Genomic DNA, 23,861 nt, shown 5'->3' on the forward strand with positions numbered 1-23,861 from the left:
CAGCCCTCTGCTGTGGCCTGGGAAAGCAGAAGAAGATGGCCTAAGTCTGTGGGACCCTGTACCAGTGTGGGAGGTCTGGAGGAAGCTCCTGGCTCCTGATCGGTGCAGCTCTGGCTGTTTTAGTCATCTGGGGAGTGAACCAGCAGATAGAAGACCTCTCTCTCTCTCTGCCTCTCTGTAACTCTGCCTTTCAAATAAATAAATCTTAAAAAAAAAAAAAATTAAAAAGAGATATCTTCCATCTGCTGATTCACTCCCAAAAGGTCTCAACGGCTGGGGTTGGGCCTGACTGAAGCCAGAGGCCCGTAACTCCATCTGCATCTCCTACAAGGGAGGCAGGAGCCCAAGTACTTGAATCATCATCTGCTGCTTTCCCAAGTGCATTAGCAGGGAGCTGGAATGTTAAGTGGAGCAGCTGAGACTTGAACTGGCGCTCTCATACGGGATGCTAGTGTTGCAAGAGGCAGTTTAAGCTGCTGTGTCCCAACGCTACTCCCTTGCTCAGAGTTTTATCATGAATGGGTGTTGCAACACTTTTACTGCATCTACTGATGTGCTCATGTGATTTTTCTTCTTTAGCCTGTCGATGTGGTAGGTTACATTATTAGATTTTTTTTAATGTTAAAAGCAGCTTTGCATATTGTACCTAGATAAATGTTACCTGGTCATAGTGTACCATTCTCTTTATACATTTTTATTTTGTCTTTCAGATAAGTCTTTAAAAAATAATTTTAAAAAGTTTTATTTATTTATTTATTTGAGAGGTAGTTTGATAGAGAGTAAGTGAGTGAGAGAGAAGGACAGACAGAGAAAGAGGTAACTGCTCTCTGCAAAGGCATAGATGCAATAGGCCAAAGCTAGGAGCCAGGAACTCCAAGTTCCAGGACTCTCATCTGCGGTCTTCCAGGTGCGTTCATAGGAAGTTGGATGGGAAGCAGAGATGGGACTCAATCCCAAGCAACAGCTTAACCCAGTGCACCACAATGCTTACACCGTTTTACATTCAAGATCTAAAGGCGCTCAAACACGAGCACCTATGTTCATGAGAAATACTGGTCTGTACCAAGTTGTTCTTGTGGTACCTTCGCCTGGTGTGGGGATTAGGGTAATGCTGGCTCCACAGTGTGGGTTAGGAAACATTCTGTCTCCTTTTATCCTAAAGAAGAAATTAGAAAATTGGTGAAATTTCTGTCTTAAATGGGGCCTGGTCTCAAAATGTTTTAGAAGGCTGCTACCTACTGATTCAGTTTCTTTAATAAATACGGGCCTGTTCAGATTATCTACGTAACTTTCAAGGAATTATTCTGTTTCACATAGGCGATTAAACTGCGGGCATCAAGAGTTGTGCACAGTATTTCCTCTATTATCCTTTTTTTTTATTTTTATTTTTTGGACAGGCAGAGTTAGACAGTGAGAGAGAGAGAGACAGAGAGAAAGGTCTTCCTTTTTCCATTGGTTCACTCCCCAAGTGGCTGCTACGGCTGGCGTGCTGCGCTGATCTGAAGCCAGGAGCCAGGTGCTTCCTCTTGGTCTCCCATGCGGGTGCAGGGTCCAAGGACTTGGGCCATCTTCCACTGCACTCCCGGGCCACAGCAGAGAACTGGACTGGAAGAGGAGCAACCGGGAGAGAATCCAGCGCCCCAACCGAGACTAGAACCTGGGATGCCAGCGCCACAAGCAGAGGATTAGCCAAGTGAGCCACGGCACTGGCCTCCTCTATTATCCTTTTAATGTTCATGAAATCTGTAGCGATGCCCTTTAACTGCTGATACTGCAATTTTGTTTAATCTCTCTTTTCCTTATCCTGGCTAAAGGCTTATCAATTTTATTGATATTTTCAAAGAATCAGCTTTTTGGTCAATTTATTTATTTGACAGGCGTGCACACACACACACACACTCACAGAGACAGAGAGACAGAGAGAAAGTTCCCATCTGCTGGTTCACTGCACAAATGCTTGCAACAGCCAGGGCTGGGCCTGGGGGCAAGGTTGGAAGCAGAGAACCTAATAAAGGTCTTTTCTGTGGATGGTAGAAACCCAATTACAAGAGTCCAATCCAGGCACTCTGATGTAGCATTTGAGTATCTTAACTGCTAGGCTAAATGGCCACTCTCCCAGCTCTGGTCTCACTGATTTTCTTGCCTATTTCATAGATTTCTGCTCTAATTTTTTTCATTTCTTTTCTTCTGCTTACTTTGGATTTAATTTGATCTTCTAGCTTACTCAAGTAGAAACTTAATTATTGATTTCACAGCTTTCTTCTCTAATACATGCATTCAATGCTATAAATTTCCCTACATCCCACAATTTTTAAATAAGCCATATTTTTCATTTAGTTCAAAATATTTTTTAAAGATTTATTTATTTATTTGAAAGTCAGAGTTACACAGAGAGAGTAGAGGCAGAGAGAGAGAGAGAGAGAGAGAGAGAGAGAGAGGTCTTCCATTTGCTGGTTCACTCCCCAATTGGCCGCAATACCTGAGCTGCGCCGATCTGAAGCCAGGAGCCAGGAGCTTCTTCCGGGTCTCCCACATGGGTGCAGGGGCCCAAGACTTGGGCCATCTTCTACTGCTTTCCCAGGCCATAGCAGAGAGCTGGATTGGAAGTAGAGCTGCCAGGTCTCGAACCGGCGCCCATATGGGATGCCAGCGCATCAGGCCAGGGCGTTAACCTGCTGTGCCACAGTGCTAGCCCTTCAAAATACTTTTCAATTTCTCTTCAGAGTTCTCTGACCCATATGTTACTCAGAGGGATGCTGTGTAATCTCCATGGATACTCTGGCATTTTGCAACTATTTTCCTGTTATTGATTTCTAGTTTCATTCCATTGAGGTCATTGTGATCTGAGAACCCATCTTCACCCCTGGTAAGAGTCCTTATTCTGAAGTCTGCTCTCTGGAATTAATACAGCTATTCCAGCCTTCTCCAGATTAGCATTAGCATGGCATGTTAGTTTGCTAGAGCGATTATAATAAATCACCACACATTAGGTGGCTTAGCAACAGAAAATTTTTCCTCACAGTGTGGAGGCCAAAAGTTCAAGATTCAAGGTGCTGGTAGGTTAGGTTTCATTCTGAGCCTTTTCCTCTTGGCTTGTAGATGGCTGTCTTTTCCTTTATTTTTACACAGTCTTCCCTCTGTGTGTATTCTAATCTCTTCTTATAAGGAAAGAAGGCACACTGGATTAGAGCCTACCCAATGACCTCAATATGACCTTAATTAACTCTTTAGAGACCCTATCTCAAAATAGCTACATTCTGAGGTATGTTAAAACTTCAACATAAGAATTTTCAGTGGACATAATTTGGTCCATAATATATGGTATATTTTTTCAAACTCTTTTAGTCTGTATGTGCACTATACTTAAATACATTCTTATAGACAACACACAGCTCACTCTTGCTCTATGATCCACTGACAATCTGTCTTTTAATCCCAAGTAGGAAAAACACAAAGAAAGCCACACCAAGATACATCATAGTCAACTTGCTGAAAATCAGTGATAAAGAGAAAATCTTAAGAGCAGCCAGAGGAGAAAGATACATTATGTACAGAGAAATGAAGATAAATGACTTCAAATTTCTCATCAGAAACCAAGCCAGACAAAAATGGAATGACAACATTAAAGTGCTGGAAGATATTGTCAACTTACAATTTGTTTTCTTTTTCTTTTTTAAAGATTTATCTATTTATTTGAAAGGCAGAGTTAGAGAGAGGCAGAGGCAGAGATAAAGAGAGAGAGAAGGCGGGGGGGTCCTTCCATCTGCCGGTTCACTCCCCAAGATGGCCACCATGGCTGGAGCTGTGCCGATCTGAAGCCAGGAGCCAGGAGCCAGGAACTTCTTCCAGGTCTCCCATGTGAGTGCACAGGCTCAAGGACCTGGGCCATCTTCCACTGCTTTCCTAGGCCCCAGCAGAGAGCTGGATTGGAAGTGGAGCAGCTGGGACTTGAGCTGGCACTGCAGGCAGCGCCTCTATTTGCTATGTCACAGTGCTGGCCCCTAGAATTCTTTAGTTAGCAAAAATATCTTCAAAAAATGAAGATAAAATACAGGCTTTCTCAGGCAAACAACAGCTGAGAGCAGTTGCCACCAGTAGATCTGAGTACACAAAATGTTAAAGGAAGGTCTTGAAGCAGAAGGAAAATGGTGTCAGATGGAAACTTAGATTTATACAAATGAACAGAAGGCAACAGAAAAGGTAAATATGTGGGTAAAAAAAGAATATATGGGTAAAACTAAACTACTCTTTTCCATTTAAATATTTCTTTGAAAGATAAATGATTATTTAAAGCAACAATAACAGCGTATTATGGGAATCAAAACATGTAGAAGTTAAATCTATGACAACAGCCCAAAGAATTTGAGGGAGAAAATGGAAGTATAGTGTTTTAAGTTTCTTTTCAAAAAAGTTTTATTTATTTACTTACATTACTTGAAAGGCAGAGCTATAGACAGTTACCCTCTCTGCTGGTTCACCCCCAAAAGCCCACAAAAGGAAGAGAAAGGTCAGGCTGAAGCTGGGATGCAGGAATTTCATCTGGGTCTCCCAAAAGGGGTCCAGGTGCGACCTCACCTCCCACGGTGTACACCAGTAGGAAGCTGGATTGGAAGTGGAGTTAGGACTGAAACCCAGGCACTAAGATATGAGATGTGGTAGCTTATCTGCTGAGCCCATGTTTTAAGGTTTTTAAAATTTACCACATGAAATGAATGGTACAATTTTAATAGGTAGACTGTAATACATTAAAGCTTATGTAAAACCTAGATTATCTTCCTTCCAAATTAGAGAGAAAACTAATAATACCAAACTAGAGATAAAATAATCCAGAAAATGGGAAAAAAACAAAGCACAGGGTCCAGCGCTGTGACATAGTGGGTAAAGCTGTGCGGTGCTGGTATCCCATATGGGCACCAGTTCGAGTCTTGGCTTCTCCACTTCCAAACAAGCTCCCTGCTAATGTGCTTAGGAAAGCAGCAGGAGATGACCCAAGTCCATGGGCCCCTGAACCCACATGGGAGACCTGGAAGAAGCTCTTGGATCCTGGCTTCAGATAGGCCCAGCTCTAGCCACTGTGGCCATTTGGGAAATGAACTAGCAGATGGAAGATCTCTCTCTCTGTGTCACTCCCTTTCTCTTTCTGTAACTCTGCCTTTCAAATAAATAACTATTTTTTCCCCAAAGATTTATTTATTTATTTATTTGAAAGTCAGAGTTACACAGAGAAAGGAGAGGCAGAGAGAGAGAGACACAGAGAGAGAGAGAGAGAGGTCTTCCATCCGCTGGTTCACTCCCCAATTGGCCGCAATACCCGAGCTGCGCCGATCTGAAGCCAGGAGCCAGGAGCTTCTTCTGGGACTCCCACATGGGTACAGGGACCCAAGGACTTGGGCCATCTTCTACTGCTTTCCCAAGCCATAGCAGAGATCTGGATCAGAAGTGGAGCAGCCAGATCTCAAACTGGCACCCATATGGGATGCCAGCGCATCAGGCCAGGGCATAAACCAGCTGCGCCACAGTGCCCGCCCCAATAAATATCTTAAAAACAAAACAAGAAAACAAAGCACAAAAAGAGAAAATGGAAAACAGAAACAGATTTAAAACCAGCTGTATCAAAATTATACTGTATATAAAGGGTTGGAAAATGACAATAAAAGGCAAGATGGTCAGACGGGACCAAACCAACCCACCAATCAAGACTACAGTACATGTTGAATATGAGAAATTCATTTTAAGTATCAGGACATGGATATGGTAAAACTAAAAAGATACACTGCAAAATACTACTAATAAAAAACAGAATGTATATCTTAATATCAAGCTTTTTATTCCTCAAAACAAAGGATATTACAAACTTTAAAGAGAAACATTTCATAATGTTAGAAGGGTCAATTTATTATGAAGACACAATCCTCAATGTACATGTGGCTCACTGAATAGATTTTAAAAATACACAAAGACCTTCTCTCTCACTCTCTGCCTCTCCTTCTCTGTGTAACTCTGACTTTCTAATAAATAAATAAATAAATAAATAAATAAATCTCAAAAAAGAAAAAAAATATAAAAGGGGCTGGCACTGTGGCATAGCAGGTAAAGCTGCCAGCCTGCAGTGCTGGCATCCCATACGGGCACCGGTTTGAGACTTGGCTTCTCCACTTCTGATCCAGCTCTCTGCTATGGCCTGGGAAAGCAGTAGAAGATGGTCCAAGTCCTTGGGCTCCTGCACCCGTGTGGGAGACCCAGAAGAAGTTCCTGGCTTTAGATCGGCACAACTCTGGCCGTTGCGGCCAACTGGGGAGTGAACCAGCAGATGGAAGGCCTCTCTCTCTCTGCCTCTCCTTCTCTCTCTGTGTAACTCTGACTTTCCAATAAATAAATAAATATTTAAAAAAAAATACATGAAGGGGCCCACACTATGGCACAGTGGGTTAAGCTGTGGCTTGCAGTGCTGGCATCCCATATGGGTGCCAGTCTGAGTTGCCAGCTGCTCTACTTCGGATCCTGCTCCTTAATGGCTGGGAAAGCAGCAGCAGAAGGCCCAAGTGCTTGGGCCCCTGCACCCACATGGGAGAACCGGAAGAAGCTCCTGGCTCCTGGCTTCAGCCAGGTCCAGCCCCAGCCATTGCAGCTATTTGGGGGAGTGAACCAGGGGAAGGAAGATTCTCTTTCTCTCTGATTCTGCCTTTCAAATAAATAAATAAATAAATAAATCTTTTTTTATTTATTTGAAAGGCAGAGTTACAGAGAGGCAGAGGCGGGAGGGGGGGGTGTCTTCCATCTGTTGGTTCACTCCCCAGATGGCCAGACTGGCCAGAGCTGTGCCAGTCTGAAGCCAGGAGCCAGAAGCTTCCTCTGGGTCTCCCACATGAGTGCAGGGTCCCAAAGACTTGGGCCATCTTCTACTGCTTTCCCAGGCCATAGCAGAGAGTTGAATCAGAAGTTGAGCAGCTGGGACTCGATCAGTCAGTCTGGCGGGATGATCCAACATTGGATCCACATCATGTTGGAGCTGCAATCCGAGTCACGGCACCAAAAAATGTTACGGGAAAATGGTGGCAGAGAAATTGTTATCTCAGTTTTCATCTCACATGGAAGAATTTCCAAGCAGATGGCACAGAGATTTAAAAGTATTAATTAGAATCACGGACCTCCAGTCAGAGCGGCATGAAGGGGGGCATCCAAGAGAGGAAATCCCCATAAATAAATCTTAAACAGAAAAACCTAAGAAGTATCTGCTATATAAATTATACTTGGTCTGTTCATTCATTCAGCCAGTCCAGCTACCTTTATTTTTATTTGCTTATTTTTTTTAAAGGTCCATAGCTTTCTTTTCTTTTTTTAAAGATACATGAAGCAAAAGCTGTCTGAATTAAAAGTAGAACTAGAGAGGTCTATAAGTGGGGACTACCAAAACTCCTGTCATAACTGGTGAAACAAACAGAAAACCACCAAGCATTCATAAGACTGAGTACTACTGCAAACCAACTTGACTTAACTGACATTTTTTGGGACATAACTAGAGCAGTGATGAAAGTTAATTCTAGCCAACTTCACAGTTACAAATGTTTATATTAAAAAGAAAGGTCTAAAATCAATCATTTATGTTTCCATATTAAGAAGCCAGCAAAAGGAGAAAAAGTAATGAAATACATAAAAGAGACACAACTCTAACACCACAGTTAATGTGATGGGGCTGCTGTTGTGGCACAGCAGGTTAGGCCACTGCTTGCAACACTGGCATCCTGTGTTAGAGTGCCAACAGTTCAAGTCCTGGCTACTCTGCTTATGATCCAGCTTCCTGCTAATGTGCCTGGGAGAGCACTGGGTGACAGTCCAAGTACCTAGGCCACTGTCACCCATGTGGAGACCTGTATGGATTCCTGGTCCCTAGTGTCAGCCTGGCCCAGCCTGGGTGGTTTCAGCCATTTGGGGAGTAAACCAGCAGAAGGAAGATTCTCTATCTCTGTCTCTTTAATTCTACCTTTCAAATAAATAAATAATTTTTTTAAAAAAATTATGATGGGTAACTTTATTTCAGTGAATTTGATAGATGAAACAGCCAAAGTACTTGAAAGACAAGTGCTGTAGCATCGTGAGTAAGCCCAACGCCTGCAAAGCTGTCACCCCAGATGAGCACTGGTTCAAGTCTTGGCTGCTCCACTTCTGCTCCCGTTCTGTTAATTTGCCTGGGAAAGCAGCAGAAGATGGCTCAGCTCCCTGGGCCCCTGCCACCCATGTAGGGAACTCAGAAGAAGCTCTTGGCTCCTGGTTTTGGACTGGCCCAGCTCTAGTCATGCAGCCATCTGGGGAGTGAACCAGCAGGTGGAAGATCTCTCTCTCTCTCTCTTTGTAGCTCTGCTTTTCAAATAAATAAATTTTAAAAGAACGAAAGAAAAAAAAAACACCAATGCCAGAAGAAACATTAAATATTAGTAGCACTCTATCTATTAAATAAGTTGATCTTGTAATTAAACTTTCCACAAAGAAACTCCAGGCCCAGATGCCTTACTAGTAAATTCTATCAAACATTTAAAGAAGAATAAAGTCACTACTACACAAATTCTTTCAGCAAAGAGAGGAGGGAAAATTTCCAAAATAATTTTATGAGGCCAACATTACTGTGACAGCCAACCAGAGACATAACAAAATCAAAGCAACAGACCACCATCCCTTGGGAACACACACACACACACACACATACACACACGCGCATGCACACACACATCCTTAAGAGTTTACAGCAGGGGCTGGCATTGTGGCTAAATAGGTTAAGCTTCTGAATGCTGGCATCCCGTATGAGCACTGGTTTTGAGGCCTGGCTGGTACAGATCCCATCCAGCTACCTGCTAATGCACCTAAGAAAGCAGCAGAACATGACCCAAGTACTTGGGTCCCTGTCCCCAGGTAGGAGACCCAGATGGAGTTCCAGGCTCCTGGATTTGGCCTGACCAGTGGTTGCATGATTTCTTTCTCTGTCTCTTCCTCTCTCTGTAACTCTGCCTTTCAAATCAATCAGTCAATCATTAAAAAAAAAATCAAGCCAGGGACAGGGAGAAAATATTTGCAAATCACATACCTAATAAAGCATTTGTAATTCAGAATATGCAAAAGAATCACAAAACTCAATAATATGAAAACCACTCAATTGAAAAAAATGAGCCAAAAACCTTAACATTTTTGCCTATATCAACAAAGTACATATATAGGTGGCAAATAAAAACATAAATATATTTAAATTAAAACCAGAATGAGATATCACTATTGGTCCTATACTTATCAGAATCACTAAAATTTTTAAACACTGTGCTAAGTACTGGCAAGGATGTGCAGTAACTGGAACTCTAATGTATTACTGTCCTATAACAATACAACAGTTTCTTAAAATTTTAAACATTCATTATTATATGAACCAGTCATTTTCCTCCAAGGCATTTACCCTAGAGAAATGAAAGCATATGTTCATTTGAAGACTTGTACACACAAATACTTCTAGAATTTTACTTGTAATAGCCAAAAATGGGAAACAATTAAAAATTTTGCTCCTAGGTATTTACCCCAGAGAAATGAAAGCATATGCTCACCCTAAAGACTTGCATGTAAATGTTTACAAGAAATTTACTTGTAATAGCCAAGAACGGAAAACAACTGGAAAATGGTTAAATAAATTGTGGTATAGCCATACAGGGGAATACTACTCGGCAGTTTTAAAAGAGGAATGAACTACAAATACACATCAACAACATTGACAAATTTCAAAATAATTATGCTTAGTGAACAAAAGAGAGCATTCACTGCATGACTTGCTCCTATGAAACCCTTGAAAATGAAAACTAATCAGTGTTGCCAGAAAGCAGGTCCGCGGCGGCCCGGAGACTAGGGTCGGAGGGAGTGGGGTGGGATGGGAACAAGGAGTTACCCAGGAGCACAGCTTTATCTTCATTATCTGTAGTTTCACTGGTGCATACATACATCAAATCTGCTAAGTTATACACTTTCAATGTGTCTATTTTATGCCACTATACTCCAATAAATCTGTTTTGAAAAACAACTCAATAAATAAAATGTTCATAAGATCTGAACGGATAATATACAGAAGAAGATAAACATGAAAAGATGGTCAACATCATTAGTTACCACATAAATGCAAATTAAAACTACAAGGAAATACCACTACCCACACACTCAACTACCTGTCATTTTTAAAAATACTGACAATTGTACTGTCAAGGACATGGAAAAATGGAACTCTCACACATTGTTAGTGAAAATGCAAACTGCTGTCTCTAAATGCCACTTTGGGAAACAATCTGGTAGTTTCTTTTAAATTTAAATATACACTTACCAGAAGATCCAGAAATAATATTCCTAGATAATCACCCAAGAGAAATGAAAGCAAGTATGGACACAGAAAAGCCTGCACAGAAATCAACAAAAGCTGGAAACATTCCTAATACCGTAACTGATGAATGAATTAACAAACCGATTCATCTACACAATGGAATACTTATCAGCAATAAAAAAGTACTGACACATACAACAACGTGGATGAATCTCAAATGAAGTGAAAAAGCCAAACACAAAAGGCCACACAGAGTACGGCCTTTAAGAAAGTGAAACTGTAGGGAGAGAAATCAGATGAACATCTGTTAACAGCTGTATGCTGAGTATGGGGTGTATGCTAATACAAGGGGGCATGAAAGTATGGTGGAGGGGGTGACAGAAATGTATTATACCCTGGTTGTAGTGGTGGTTACACAACTGTAACATCACAGAATTACATTTTAAGAGGGGTAAATTTTGTTGCATGTAAATTATAGCTCAAAAACCAGATTTAGTTGGACTAACTGTAAATGAGTGAAAGTGCATATTTTAAAAGACAGGTGTTGAACATCCAAGTAAGTATGTCTGGTGACGAAAGAATAAACTTTAAATCCTACAAGAGAGACAAAAGCAATGTCTCTCTTCCCCAGAGACAGGACCACCTAAGCGCTGACTCAGGATTTAGAACACTGGGCTTCAAATGCTTGCTCCCGTCTCCTCCCTGAGGCATGCGCGATTCTGTCCACACTGCTGGCCTATCTATTTTCTTATGGAAGCAGCATTTACAAACCCAGGCCCTTGGCTTACAACACGTTGAAGAATGTAGTGCTTTTGAAGGTGACATTCCTCCTTTTGTCTCACTCCCCTTCCCAGTGTCAAACTGTTCAGACGAGGAAGTGTACAGGGAGCAGAAGAGATGGGACTCAGGCTGCTGCAGGCCTGCCGGTCTGACCAGGGAGTTCACACAGATTCCCAGGGCACTTTTTGCATGCACAGGTGTGCAGGCCCTCAGATTCTGGACAGGTTCCAATCTGAGTAATTATATTCTCTCTCCCTTAGTACCCCCTGCTGCTTCTGGTGGAAACAGAATTCTTATTCACTTCCTGTTCAATTGTTGTGCCGAGTTGCTGTGCACCTGTTAAACAGCTGCCACATTCCTCCCCCATACAGTCTCTAACGCACTTTTGGATGAAAGGCACTCGATCAACGTATTTTATTGTCAAGGATCGCTTACATTTCTACTTAGTAGTAGACTTTGAGGGTTCTAAGTATCAAATCCAGGAGCATACATGCTATGGAAATAGCACATCAATGTTCAGTTTCTTGCCCTACTTGCCCTACTTGCTCTCCAACCCCCTCAAACAAAAAAGTTCTTACCACAAGGGTCCGCAGACAGAGTGTTCCTGCAGGAGCGCGGGGATCTAAAGCAGCCACAAGATCCCACACTTTAATTTTCCTAAAGATAGAAAAGGGACAAAAGTTTTAGCTAAAAGAAAAGTTAAGGGAACACAGGGAAGAGCAACCAAAAGTCATGGTTTAATAAATACAAAGGTCAGTACAGTTTAGATGCTAAAATCCAGCTCACAGGAATATATATAAACTTACTGTTTTAGAGACTTAGTTCTTGCATTCATTCTTGGATAAAGGTTATTAATAAGGGAAGATGTATTTATTTAACCTAAAAACGAGAATCTGGTCAGCTTTAACCAACTGAAGACAGTTCATGGCAAAGTTATGCCTTAATTTGGAGTCAAGAGGGGATCTTGTACATCTTAGATATTAATGACTTAACATCATTACTTAGACCTAGAAACCTGCAACTTTGAGCCATCCTCTTTCCGGCCAGTTCTAAGAATGGTCTAGGTCCCATGTAGCACCTCTGGGATTTATAGAAGCAAACGAAAATTTTGATCTAAGTAAGGAAAGTCTAGCTCTTCTAGAAATCACTTATAGACTTATATCCTCAAGGTATCCAACAAACAAAACCCAAGAGAGGGGTGTTCAGAGGAAAGCCAGGGCAATGGGAAAATACAACTTTGACCCAGTTGGAATATGTCATTGCACTGTGAACAATTTCCCAAGGGTACGACAGTGATGTCTGACTCAAAACAGAGGAAATAAGTTGGTCATACTTCCTGTTCCTTCAGTTGGCTTAATACATCAGAAGAGCCAGCTCATGGACTAAAATTATGCTGAGTTAATTTTTGATATTTACAAAGCTGCCAACGTTTGAACTGCAGCCTTCTACCCTCCAGAAATCAGCCACTTTGAGGGGAAGAAATGATAAAGAATGCTTCACAAGTGACTATATTTTCTTCTGAATGTACTCTGTGTAGAGTATTCTTAGGGATCCATTCACAACATGAGTGGATTCTCTAACCATTAGACTGAGGCAAATAAAGATTGCTGAACTCATTACAAATGAGATGTTACAAGTAATGACAAGAGAATTGGACTTTCAGGAATTATTCAGAGATCAAAGTAAGAAAGATCAAAATTCAAGACCTCATTACACTAAGCCTCAAAGACAATGACCTCCAGTGCTTCCATTTTACAATCAGTTATCATTGTACATGCATATCCTGTTCAACTGAGTTTGTCTGGTCTTTTGCCTTAAGAGAGAAACCCAAATCTATAACTAAAATGTTAATGAATATCATGTGCAAACAAGTGCAATAAAATGCTGATAAGGATGTTTTAGAAAACAGTAAACAAGGAGAGACTACTATAGAGAGACAAGAAATATTTTATCAAAGCTTTTCTGTGTCATCTATAAGCTTTGAGAGACAAGAAAAGGTCCTATTTAACATTGAAAACCACAAAGGATTAAGATGTGCTTAAGCCTGTTAGCAACTCACCCATCATAGGCTCCACTGACTATCCTCTTGTTATCAAACCGAATACAACGCACCAACTCTTCATGGCCTTCTAACACTCGCAGACACGCGCCACATTCTATGTCCCACAATCTGGAAGAGAACATTGAGTCAAATGAATTTCCATCTGTTCTTTTCTGAGCCTGGAAAGTTATAAAAATACACTTCATACATCTTTTCAAAATCCACAAAAAGAATTCAATCACCACCCATACAACAATGCAGCACTTTCAACACAATTTATTTCCTTTCTGCCATAGAACTCAGGCAGAAAAATGTGTAAGTTCAAACATAGTATGCATTTTCAAAGCACAATGCTTTATATAATTCTGTAACCAGGTTCTCACAGATATAAAAGGATGAATTCCATGCACAAAGCTGCATGATAAATTCCATGCACACAGGAAGGAAAAGACCCAGCCTAAAATCACCAATAAGAATGTGACGCAGAGCATCAGTGACATGTGGCCCTCACAAAGCACCCCCACTTCTGCCATTGAGACTGCAAGCTTTACCCAGCATTCAGGCCAGTCTTTCTTATACCATGGGAACGCAGTCAGCTCTCAACTCCGAAACTGTCTGCTTTCCTTAAATGTGAGGTTAGTAACTTGATCTTTGTTTTTAGTGTTTTTTTTTTTTTTCATTCTTTTAATATTTCACTGAAGGGAGAGGATGGAGAAACTTTCCATATTTTAATATCTGTACCATTCACTTTTATAATCTGCACCATAATTTCTTTTTCTTTTTTTTTTTTTTTAAGATTTATTTATTTGAAAGGCAGAGTGGACAGTGAGAGAGAGACAGAGAGAAAGGTCTTCCTTTCGCCGTTGGTTCACCCTCCAATGGCCGCTGCGGTAGGCCCGCTGCGGCCAGCGCACCGCGCTGATCCGATGGCAGGAGCCAGGTGCTTATCCTGGTCTCCCATGGGGTGCAGGGCCCAAGCACTTGGGCCATCCTCCACTGCACTCCCTGGCCACAGCAGAGAGCTGGCCTGGAAGAGGGGCAACCGGGACAGGATTGGTGCCCCGACCGGGACTAGAACCTGGTGTGCTGGCACCGCTAGGCGGAGGATTAGCCTAGTAAGCCGCGGCGCCGGCGAAAGGCAGAGTTAGAGAGAGGCAGAGAGGAGAGAGAGAGGTCTTCAATCCACTGATTCACTCCCCAAATGGCCACAAAGGACAGGACTGAGCCGGGCTGAAGCCAGGAGTATGGAGCTTCTTCCAGGTCTCCCACGTGGGTGCAGGGGCCCAAGCACTGGCCATTTTTCACTGCTTTCCCAGGCCATAGCAGAGAGCTGGATTGGAAGTGGAGCAAGCGGACCTGAACCGGTGCCCATATGGGACGTCGACACTCTAGGTGGCGGCTTTATCTGCTATGCCATAGCGCCGGCCCTGGAATCTTCATAATTTCAAAGACAGGTAACTCTGGTCAGTCATGAAATGCTAAGACAAAACTTCGTGAAGCTGACATTGCCTTATAAATAAGCAGCTGCTTGCAGCGCCAGCATCCTTTTTCAGAATGCCAGATTGAGTCCCGGCTGCCCTGCTTCTGATCCAGCTCCCTGTTAATGCACCTGGGAAAGCAGCAGAAAGTGGCTCCAGTGTTTGAGGCCCTGCCACACATGTGGGAGATGGGGATGAAGTTCCTGGCTCCTCACTCTAGCCAGGCTTAGCCTTTGTCCCAGCAGTTGTGGCCATTTGGGGAGCGAACCGGTGGATACATAAGTGGCTCTCTCTCTCTCTTTCTCTCTGTTGCTCTGCCTTTCAAATAAATAAGTATTTTTTAAAAGAACGATATCTCACAATTTCTAATGGGAAGACAAATCCTTTTCCCCTTCTTTTTCTTTCCTTTTTAAAAAGGTCATGGCAATCGTCAGCGCCATGGTTCAACAGGCTAATCCTCCGCCTAGCGGCGCCGGCACACCAGGTTGTTCTAGTCCCAGTCGGGGTGCCGGATTCTGTCCCGGTTGCCCCTCTTCTAGGCCAGCTCTCTGCTGTGGCCCGGGAGTGCAGTGGAGGATGGCCCAAGTGCTTGGGCCCTGCACCCCATGGGAGACCAGGATAAGCACCTGGCTCCTGCCTTCGGATCAGTGCGGTGCGCGGCAGCAGTGCACCGGGCGCGGCGGCCACTGGAGGGTGAACCAATGGCAAAAGGAAGACCTTTCTCTCTGTCTCTCTCTCTCACTGTCCACTCTGCCTGTCAAAAAAAAAAAAAAAAAAAAAAAGTCATGGCAAAGAGAAAAAACTTATTAATTTACTAGCATTTTTAAACTGTTGACAGGAGAAACTTGTTTTTTATTTATTTCACAATTTATTTTATTTACTGGAAAGACAGACAGACAGGGATCTTCCATTGCTGATGCACTCCCTAAACTGCCTGTAACAGCCAGGACAAGGCGAGGCTGAAGCCAAGAGTCCAGAACTCAATTCAGGTCCATCACATGGGTGGGAGGGACCCAAGCACTTAAGCCATCAACCACTGCCTCCCAGGGTGCACATTCACCAGGAATTTCACTTTAACAAGAAGATGGAGTGGGAAGAGGAGCTGGGATACCACTCTGATGAGGGACGCAGGCATCCCAAGTGACAAGTCAACAGCTGCACCAAATGGCCACTCCAACAGGAGAAATTCAACAAGAGAGGCTTCAGCTTCCATCTATGTGTCTGGCTTCCTTACTTCCTTACTCAAGCAGTACCTTTGAAACAGGTCTACCTGGTGATATAACTATTACAGGAAGGCAACACACCAACAAAAGCCTGAGTTGTGCTGCCTCTCCACTTGGGGCAAACTTTTGAGCCATTAATAAGCGGTGGAAAAGGTGCAAACATAAGCATGGGTGAAGAAACTGTACAATTCATGCCCAAATAATGAGTGGGAAGATAATATGGATCCATCTCGGAAAAAGCACCTGCCACTCACCTGATGGTGTTGTCAGAGGAGCCGCTCACAACCAGCCTGTCTCTGTACTGCAAACAGGCAATGCCTCGTTTGTGTCCATTTAAGGTCCTTACAAATTCACAAGTACTTGTGTTCCATACCTGAAACAGAAAATAGCTTTGAGCAGTTGACTTGATGTGTTAACTGGTAAGATAAATGGCAACTGGTGTCTGGGAGAAACAAAGAAACAGGAATGAACCAATCCAGGAAGCCAAAATTTCAAACAAACAAAGCAAAATAGAAGACAAGTTTAATTCATGGTAACTTAAGGTTAATTTTTAGCTGGCTGTTACCATTAGAGGATTCTTCAAATTGATTTATGGAGTTAGTCCAGTCTTACAGATTTATTTTCTTGAACTGATATTTATCCCTGTTCTCATACTCACCAATATTTACAGGAAATATTTAGTCAAAACTGCTAGTCTGAACTAAATCAAGTTATTCTACTGTGACATTTAAATATGAAATTGTCCTTGATCAAATTTTCATATGAGCTCCCTTATCCTTAGTTGAAGATTTACTGAAAAATGCCTCATTACCTTTATAGTTCTGTCCCCAGATGCAGAAACGATGTACTTGTCGTCAAAATCTACAACGTTGACAGCAGCTCGGTGTCCGACCAGCACCCTCCGGAGGGTAATGTCAGTTGGGGACGCCATATCCCATACAGCAATGGAACGATCTTTGGAGCAGGTCACCATCATGCCATTATTGAAACGCAAGTGCAGAACTGCTTCGCAATGGTGAATCAACGTGTTTAGCATTTCACCTGTGTTTACATCCCACACTCTGAAAGGGATATCTGAGATTTAGATGGTGCTCCAGCTACTATCTGTTACTCTACTTGCCCATCATGCTCCCCCCACCTCCATATTTTCATGGGAAGTGTTACACCTACTGCTGCTTCTGCATGCTGAGGTTGAGCTTAGGTAGAGAAGTGCTGATGGACCACAGGGCAATGGTAGATTGAGACCGGGCTGGATGAGGAGAATGGGAAAAGGAAGGGGAAGTGATGCTGACAGTGTGGAATCTTCACGATACACCACTTGACATTGGGCAAGTGGTGGGGGTAGGGAGGTAGCAGCCACTATCACCGAAGAATTTGGCTGACTACGAGATTAAAAAAAACTTCTGACATTCAACTTGATACCATTAATATGATATACGTTTTAAACAAGGAAATCTGGCTAACAACAGCAGCGATAGTGCTCATCCCACAAACAGCTTCATGAACATTAACGACATAGGCCAGCCACAGCTTAGTAATGTGACCTTGGGTTTGATTACCATGGATCTTAGGTTTCACCACACAAGGCCAAAGGGTAAGATTACCCAGACTCAGAGCCCCCATTTCTGAGTTTTGAAAGGGGCAGGGGTCAAGAAAAGCCCTTTCATTGTAAATATGGGACCCTTGGATAGCTCGGGAATTTGTGTGACGAGGTTTTTTACTTTGTTTTTCCATATTTTTGTGTATTTCAGATTTATAACATTTTATCTCATCTTTCCAGTTCAACCCTCTTTTTTCCTCTTATCCTATAGATGATTTGGCATCTATACTGGCCCAGGCTCCATGAGGCACTCCACAAGCAATGTTAAGCATAGAAAACTATGAGGACTGAGTTTACTATGCCTGCAAGTCAAAAGAAACAGGATCAGCCTTTTCTATTCCCAAAGGATAACCGGAAATGGTAAACATTTAACTTTAGAGAATCTAACAATGTTGTTAACCATTTTTTCCTAGTATGTTTTTAAGTTACTTTTGATGCATTGTATTTGCCAAATCCTTCAGCTTAAGGCAAAATTCCTAAAAGAGGTTTCCAGCAGTGCTGCTGGTACCCAGCACTCAGCTGTGCTGGACTCCAGCAGTACAATGGCTATGTCATCAAATCACTGCCGCCCCTGGAAATGGAGGGGACAGCAGGGGAAGGGCTGGCAAAGGGGGAGCATCGCTCACCTGCGCACATCTTAAAGGAGATGAGGCATGCCTGTGATACAGTTACAACCACCAGAAAGGAAAGCTTCATTCCATTCACGTCATTCCCTGGTGAAGTGGGTTTTTGTAAGGGATGCAAGGTTTGCCATACAGACAAGAAGGGTTTCTATAATGGATTCTCCAAATTCAAATAGAATGTGTAGTTTTTTAAGATGTACAAGAATGTAAACTTACCTTAATCATTCCTAAATCAAATTTTTTAGTTTTAGATGGACACAAATGTTGGGGAGGGTGCACAGTTTATTCTTCAGTTTCAGAACTGCATTCATGCAGACACATACAAAATTACTAACCATGACAAAGAACAGAGCAGATCTGGGGTTTCAGAGTTCAAAAGAGCATTTGAAATTTTCTACCTGACCGTGGAATCCGATGATCCAGTTATGATCACTCTCTCATCATACTGCAGACACAGGACAGAACCCGTGTGGCCCGTGAGAATTCGCTTGCATTCCAATGTGCTTTTATCCCATATCTAGGATGGCAAACAAGATCCTTTTGATCACCGTGATAATGGGGTGCTGTGGAGACTTGTTGGCTCTATTATGTGGTTGATTCCCCCAAAGAATCAAAGCCCAGAGGAGTGTGGAATGCATTCTTTTCTATAGGTATGGTTAAGCACCTATACATACGTAGCTTCAGCACTAATGCAAACTTTATCCTTTTCATTAAGTAACAGGGCAGCCTATAATTACGTGAGGACTCAAAGAGCAATAGCTTAATCAGTTTATTTCAAGAAGAGAAATTAACCCTAGCACTCTTTTTGTACGCTCTCCTAGGCAAAAAGATGTCTGTCCTTTGGTGAAGGGTGAACAATCTAAAATTCCTGCTTACTTCCTAGAAATAATGCTTAAGAGAATATGCTTTGGGCTGCATTTTGAATGTAGTGACTCTCATTCTCTTAGCTTCCCTACCGCAACTGAAGAGACTTTACCTTGATTGTGTTGTCTCGAAGGCCGCTTACTATTTTCTGATCATCGTACTGTAAGCAGTAAACTCCTTTGCTTGTTTCACTTCGGCAGTGAATTCTCTGTAAGCTATGTCTTCCACACCTCCAGTTAGATTCTATTGTCTGCAGGGCAGGAACAGTGAAGAGGTAGTTGGCAGGAAACGACCACACCCAAACTCCTCTGACTTTAATGGCAACAATGGCTCAGTGTTTCAATCTATGGACTACATAAAACCTAGGGCAAACTACAAGTGCCATTTTACAAAGCTACAATTTAAACTTCTAAAACATTTTTCAATTGTGAGATAATTTAAAGTTCTAGAACTTTCCTGCATATAACTCATTCAGTTAAATAACACATCTGGTAGAGAGAGACTGTTCACCCAGAGAGGGCAAGCTATAAATGAAGTGAGCTGATGTGTGCAGTGTCCTCGTACACCTGGTGGCTGTTTCTACTAACGAACTTGCATGAAGGTTCAATTCAGAAGACATCTGAACACCAGCTAATGAGTGCGTATTTAACAACCTCACTGCTATTGTGTGAAGGAAACTGTCTCTCTCATTTATTTATCCACCAGAAAACAATGTTTGAGAGTTTCACAAAATCTGCCTGGCAACTTACTATATTCAACTTACCTATTCAGTTGTAAAGATACTGGTTTTTAACACCTATCAATAAGCTTTAATGGTGTGACAATGACGTTATTGAAGAATGCTGATGACTCTCTACCATTTGGCAAATACCCAAAAAATATACAGATCCTTACCTCAATGTCTTGTATAATTTTAGGATAAAGTGCTCTATAAAAAGAGTTAGGAGGAGCATTCCCATCAGGAGGTTTGTTTTTGAATAAATACTGTCCCCTAAAAAACAATAAATATTTCTCAGTGAAAAATCATAATACTACACACTGGCAGAGAGCTTCATTATTTCTTCAAGGTGTTTTCAGTCACCATTCTATATTTCCCCAGTAGCTGGGAGAAATATGAAGTTAAGCCTGATTTCAGGAGTCCCATGTCAAGAAGTAACTTTCTGGGCTCTATGGTATTTGGCCAACACTGATTTGCTTTTGAGTAAAACATGATTATTTCCAGCAGAGTGCATCAGAGAACTAGGCCTTTAGGAATATTGTGTCAACAGAGTGTGTATAATCAGAATTCACCTATTAGTCTATTAAACTTCTATACAAATTCACTGGCCTTATTCTTTGAAAATTTTGTTAGTGATGGTAACTGTTATATTTGAATTACCACACGCCCCGTAGCCTTTTTCCCTTGAGTGAAGTGGTACCAGTGCCAGTAGAGCCCAGCATGGTTCTCATTTGTGTGAGGTAAGGGGTGTGCGCTGTTCAGTCACCCAAGCTGCTGGTGATCAGTGTAGCCATGCTTTAAGAGGAGTGATTTGGTTTATTTCAATAGAAAATGAAGGGATCACGGGAGTGTCCAGCAGCAGGTAGGAAAAAAGATGCAAAGAAATGCCTCAGAACACTGTGCTGTCAGGTGTGGGGCAGGCAACTGACTTTCACAGGTGTGCTCCTGGCTGTGCGCACACACACACATCCACTTTACTGCCTTTCCTGGATTCCAAAGAGCAATATTTGTTAGCATCTCCTTCCCTATGACAGCACATCTCTGGAATACTCATATCCCAAGCTAGATCTTTGCTACAAAAAAAATCAGTAAATGGCAATCACTTCCTGCTGGGTAAAAAATTTAATTCCTCATCCTGAAGTTAAGGACCCACCAAACACGGTGTGGAAGCTAGTAAACCCCACTATGGGTGTGCTAACTGCTGTTCTCACTGGCACTGTGCCTCGCAAAGTGCAGACAGGCAGCGATGCCTCTGAGTGTAATCCTGGCACCAGAGAAATCACGTTTTCTCTGGGCCAGTCATCCACTCCTCCCTCAACAGCTCCATTACAATATAATTAATTGTTCAATGTCTCCAGGAGTGCTTCTTCCCTGCCCTCTCCCTACTGTACACCTTGAAAATTAGTTGAGGAAATGTCCTATCAGGAAGATAGTTGGCTCTGAGTTCTATGTTAATACAGAAAAGAAAATCTGCAATGGAAAGGCCAAAATACTTTTTAAAAAGGGGACTAAATGAAACATCATAGATCAGTATAAAGAAAGGGCAAATAAGGTATAGTATAAAATAGTTCTGGACTGAAGGCACTCTTCTATGAATGATCTTACGTCATAAGTTCTGTGCAGGCAAACAGCAGACTTAGAATGAGAGCATTCCAGGTCTGAGAGCAGAGCCCGAACTGCTTTCTGCTTCTCAGTGCCCACTATTCTTGAGATCTTCTCTTCCTTTTAATCTATGGCAATCACATCCAGGCACTCCCGGTTCCTCTGCATCAACAATGGCACTATCTCTGTATGTTAAGTAAAGAGACTTCATACACATTCTTGATCACTGTATTTAGCATGCCTTGCTAAAGTATTTGAACTTCTTCAAATCACAGGTATTGAAAAAGGGGCGTTAGGTGTTGAAAACTGGCTTATCTTAGTCTGTTTTAAGTCAAAACCTTTTATGATGGAAGCTCTTTGACAACTGGGACCACTTCTATGTGAAATGCCTAGTACCTATGAGAGTGTGAGTACATGATAAATGTTAAATATTAAATTCAGAATGTTACCATAAAATGTGATCTGCTGATTAAAAAAAATGGACTTTTCCCAAGTGGTCTTTTATTATACTTTTAAAAGTTACCATTACTGAGGGAAGAGAACAGAATCAGTATTATTTAAGAGAGAAAACAGCAGAGTTCATGTCCTGGGGCAGACTATCAAATCCACCTAGACATAAAACACAGTGGCTGGGGCCTGTGGTGTAGTGTAGAAGGTTAAGCCTCTGCCTGCAGTGTCAGCAGACGTTTGAGCCCCCACTGCTCTCCACTTCGAATCCAGCTCCCTGCTAATGCACCTGGGAAAGCAGCAGAAGATGGCCCCAAGTACTTGAGCCCCCGCACTCATGTCGGGGACACAGAAGCAGCTCCTGTCTCCTGGCTTTGGCCTGGCCCAGCTCCACCATTGTGGCAATTTGAGGAGCGAGCCAGTGAGTAGAAGATACTTTCTCTCTCTCTCCTTTTCTATCTCTGCCTTTCAAATAAATAAATAAATAAGTCTTTAAAAAAAAAAACAACACAAGAAATAAAACCAAACACAGTGGCAGAGTGGAAGCTAAATCTTAGCGATCCAAAGCTTTATTACAAAACTGTAGGGGCCAGTGCTGTGGTGTGGTGGGTAAAGCCTCTACCTGCAATCCTGGAATCCCATATGGGTACCAGTTTGAGTCCCTGCTGCTCCACTTCTGATCCAGCTCCCTGTTAATGTGCCTGGGAAAGCAGTGGAGGATGGCCCAAGTGCTTGGGTCCCTGCACCCATGTGGCAAACCCAGAGGAAGTTCCTGGCTCTGGACTGGCCCAGCTGTATCCACTGTGGCCACTTGGGGAGTGAACCAGCAGATGGAAGATTTCTCTCCCTCTTTCTTTGTAACTCTGGTTTCCAAATAAATAAATAAATCTCTAAAAATAAAACAAAACCCTGTATCTGTTTATTCATTTCTGGTTAGAAGAAGTGGGAGACACTTTCACAGACAGCACGTGGGGCAGGGTATAACCACAAAGGCTTTGTTAATGCAGCAGGCTTGCTAAGACCACTTCAGAGAAGAAATTTGAAGCTGATCACAGATTATTTTTAAAAAAAGTAAAGGAGGAAAACAGGGAAGAAAGGCAACATGCAGAAACGGAAGTAGCAACGAGAAGGTCAAGCGGGTACTGGAGGTCTTAACGGGGTGAACAAGCATTTGCAACTTCATGGGGCCGAATCAAGGAGACAAATGTGGTCAAAGACAAAGAAGAAACCAGGCAGGCATGGGTTTCTGTGAAGAGACAGAAAAGAGTGGCAACTGGTGCTGAACCCTGGATAATTTTTAGCTAGACTATCCCACACCTTTTTCAAAGGCCAAACATCATCTTTCAGTGATACTAGTTTTGCGTTCTCTGTAACGACTATAGATTTCTGCTTAGTGCCAGCCCTAAGCAAAACTGGGGAGCCTGCTTTTACTTCTGGCATTTTCACAGCCATCTGCTAAGACTGACCATTTCCTGTTCTCCCTGCCTGCAAAAGGAGACTTGATAAACTCTCAATGTCTACTGAAAGCTCACTGTCATTTACTGTTCAAATAGGAACAAAGTATATTTTAACAGGGAACAAAACCTTTATACCCCAGGGGATGAACCTCTGTAACTGAGATTCCAGGTCAGTAGTTAATTGGAAGACAGTTTTTTTGTGATGTTCTGAGGGGTAGAGAAATTTTCCCAGCTGCTCTAGTCTTCCCATGGAAGCAACTGCTTGCTGTATTTCTAAGGCTAGTGCAGGTACTTAAGCAAAATGGACTCTGAATGTCACCGAACTGTATACTTAGCTTCTTTGTTACATATGTTAAGTGTTTATTTTCTGGTCCTAACTGTATACTTAGTTTCTTTGTTATACAAGTTAAGAGTTTATTTTCTGGGTGGGTGTTGTGGTACAGACAGTTAAGCCACAGCTTGTGACACTGGCATCCCATATCAGAGTGCTAGGTCAAGTCCTGACTATTATTCTTCTGATCCAACTTTCTGCTAGTGTTCCTGAGAGGCAGCAGATGATGGCCCAAGAACCTGGGCTCTCTATGAGGGAGATCTAGATGGGCGTTCTGGGCTCCTGGCTTCGGCCTGGCCCAGCCCTAGCTGTTGCAGACATTCAGGAAGTGAACCTGAGGACAGAAGATCCCCTCCCC

General features: G+C 42.4%; 1 protein-coding gene across 9 annotated transcripts in view; it reads right to left on the bottom strand.

Annotated features, from left to right (window-relative positions):
* Positions 1-23,861, bottom strand: part of BTRC (beta-transducin repeat containing E3 ubiquitin protein ligase) — a 208,526-nt gene that overhangs the window by 4,185 nt on the left and 180,480 nt on the right. For all 9 annotated transcript variants that reach the window (XM_062214008.1, XM_062214011.1, XM_062214009.1 and 6 more), the window contains 7 exons: positions 19,843-19,939; positions 19,061-19,198; positions 18,483-18,601; positions 16,673-16,922; positions 16,116-16,234; positions 13,179-13,289; positions 11,698-11,776 (listed from right to left, as the gene is read on the bottom strand). In XM_062214008.1, the coding sequence (XP_062069992.1) occupies positions 11,698-11,776; positions 13,179-13,289; positions 16,116-16,234; positions 16,673-16,922; positions 18,483-18,601; positions 19,061-19,198; positions 19,843-19,939 (913 nt within the window). The remainder of the gene's footprint in view (positions 1-11,697; positions 11,777-13,178; positions 13,290-16,115; positions 16,235-16,672; positions 16,923-18,482; positions 18,602-19,060; positions 19,199-19,842; positions 19,940-23,861) is intronic.

The sequence above is a fragment of the Lepus europaeus genome, chromosome 17 (genome assembly GCF_033115175.1).
Source record: "Lepus europaeus isolate LE1 chromosome 17, mLepTim1.pri, whole genome shotgun sequence".
In the NCBI taxonomy this organism is placed as follows: Eukaryota; Metazoa; Chordata; class Mammalia; order Lagomorpha; family Leporidae; genus Lepus; species Lepus europaeus.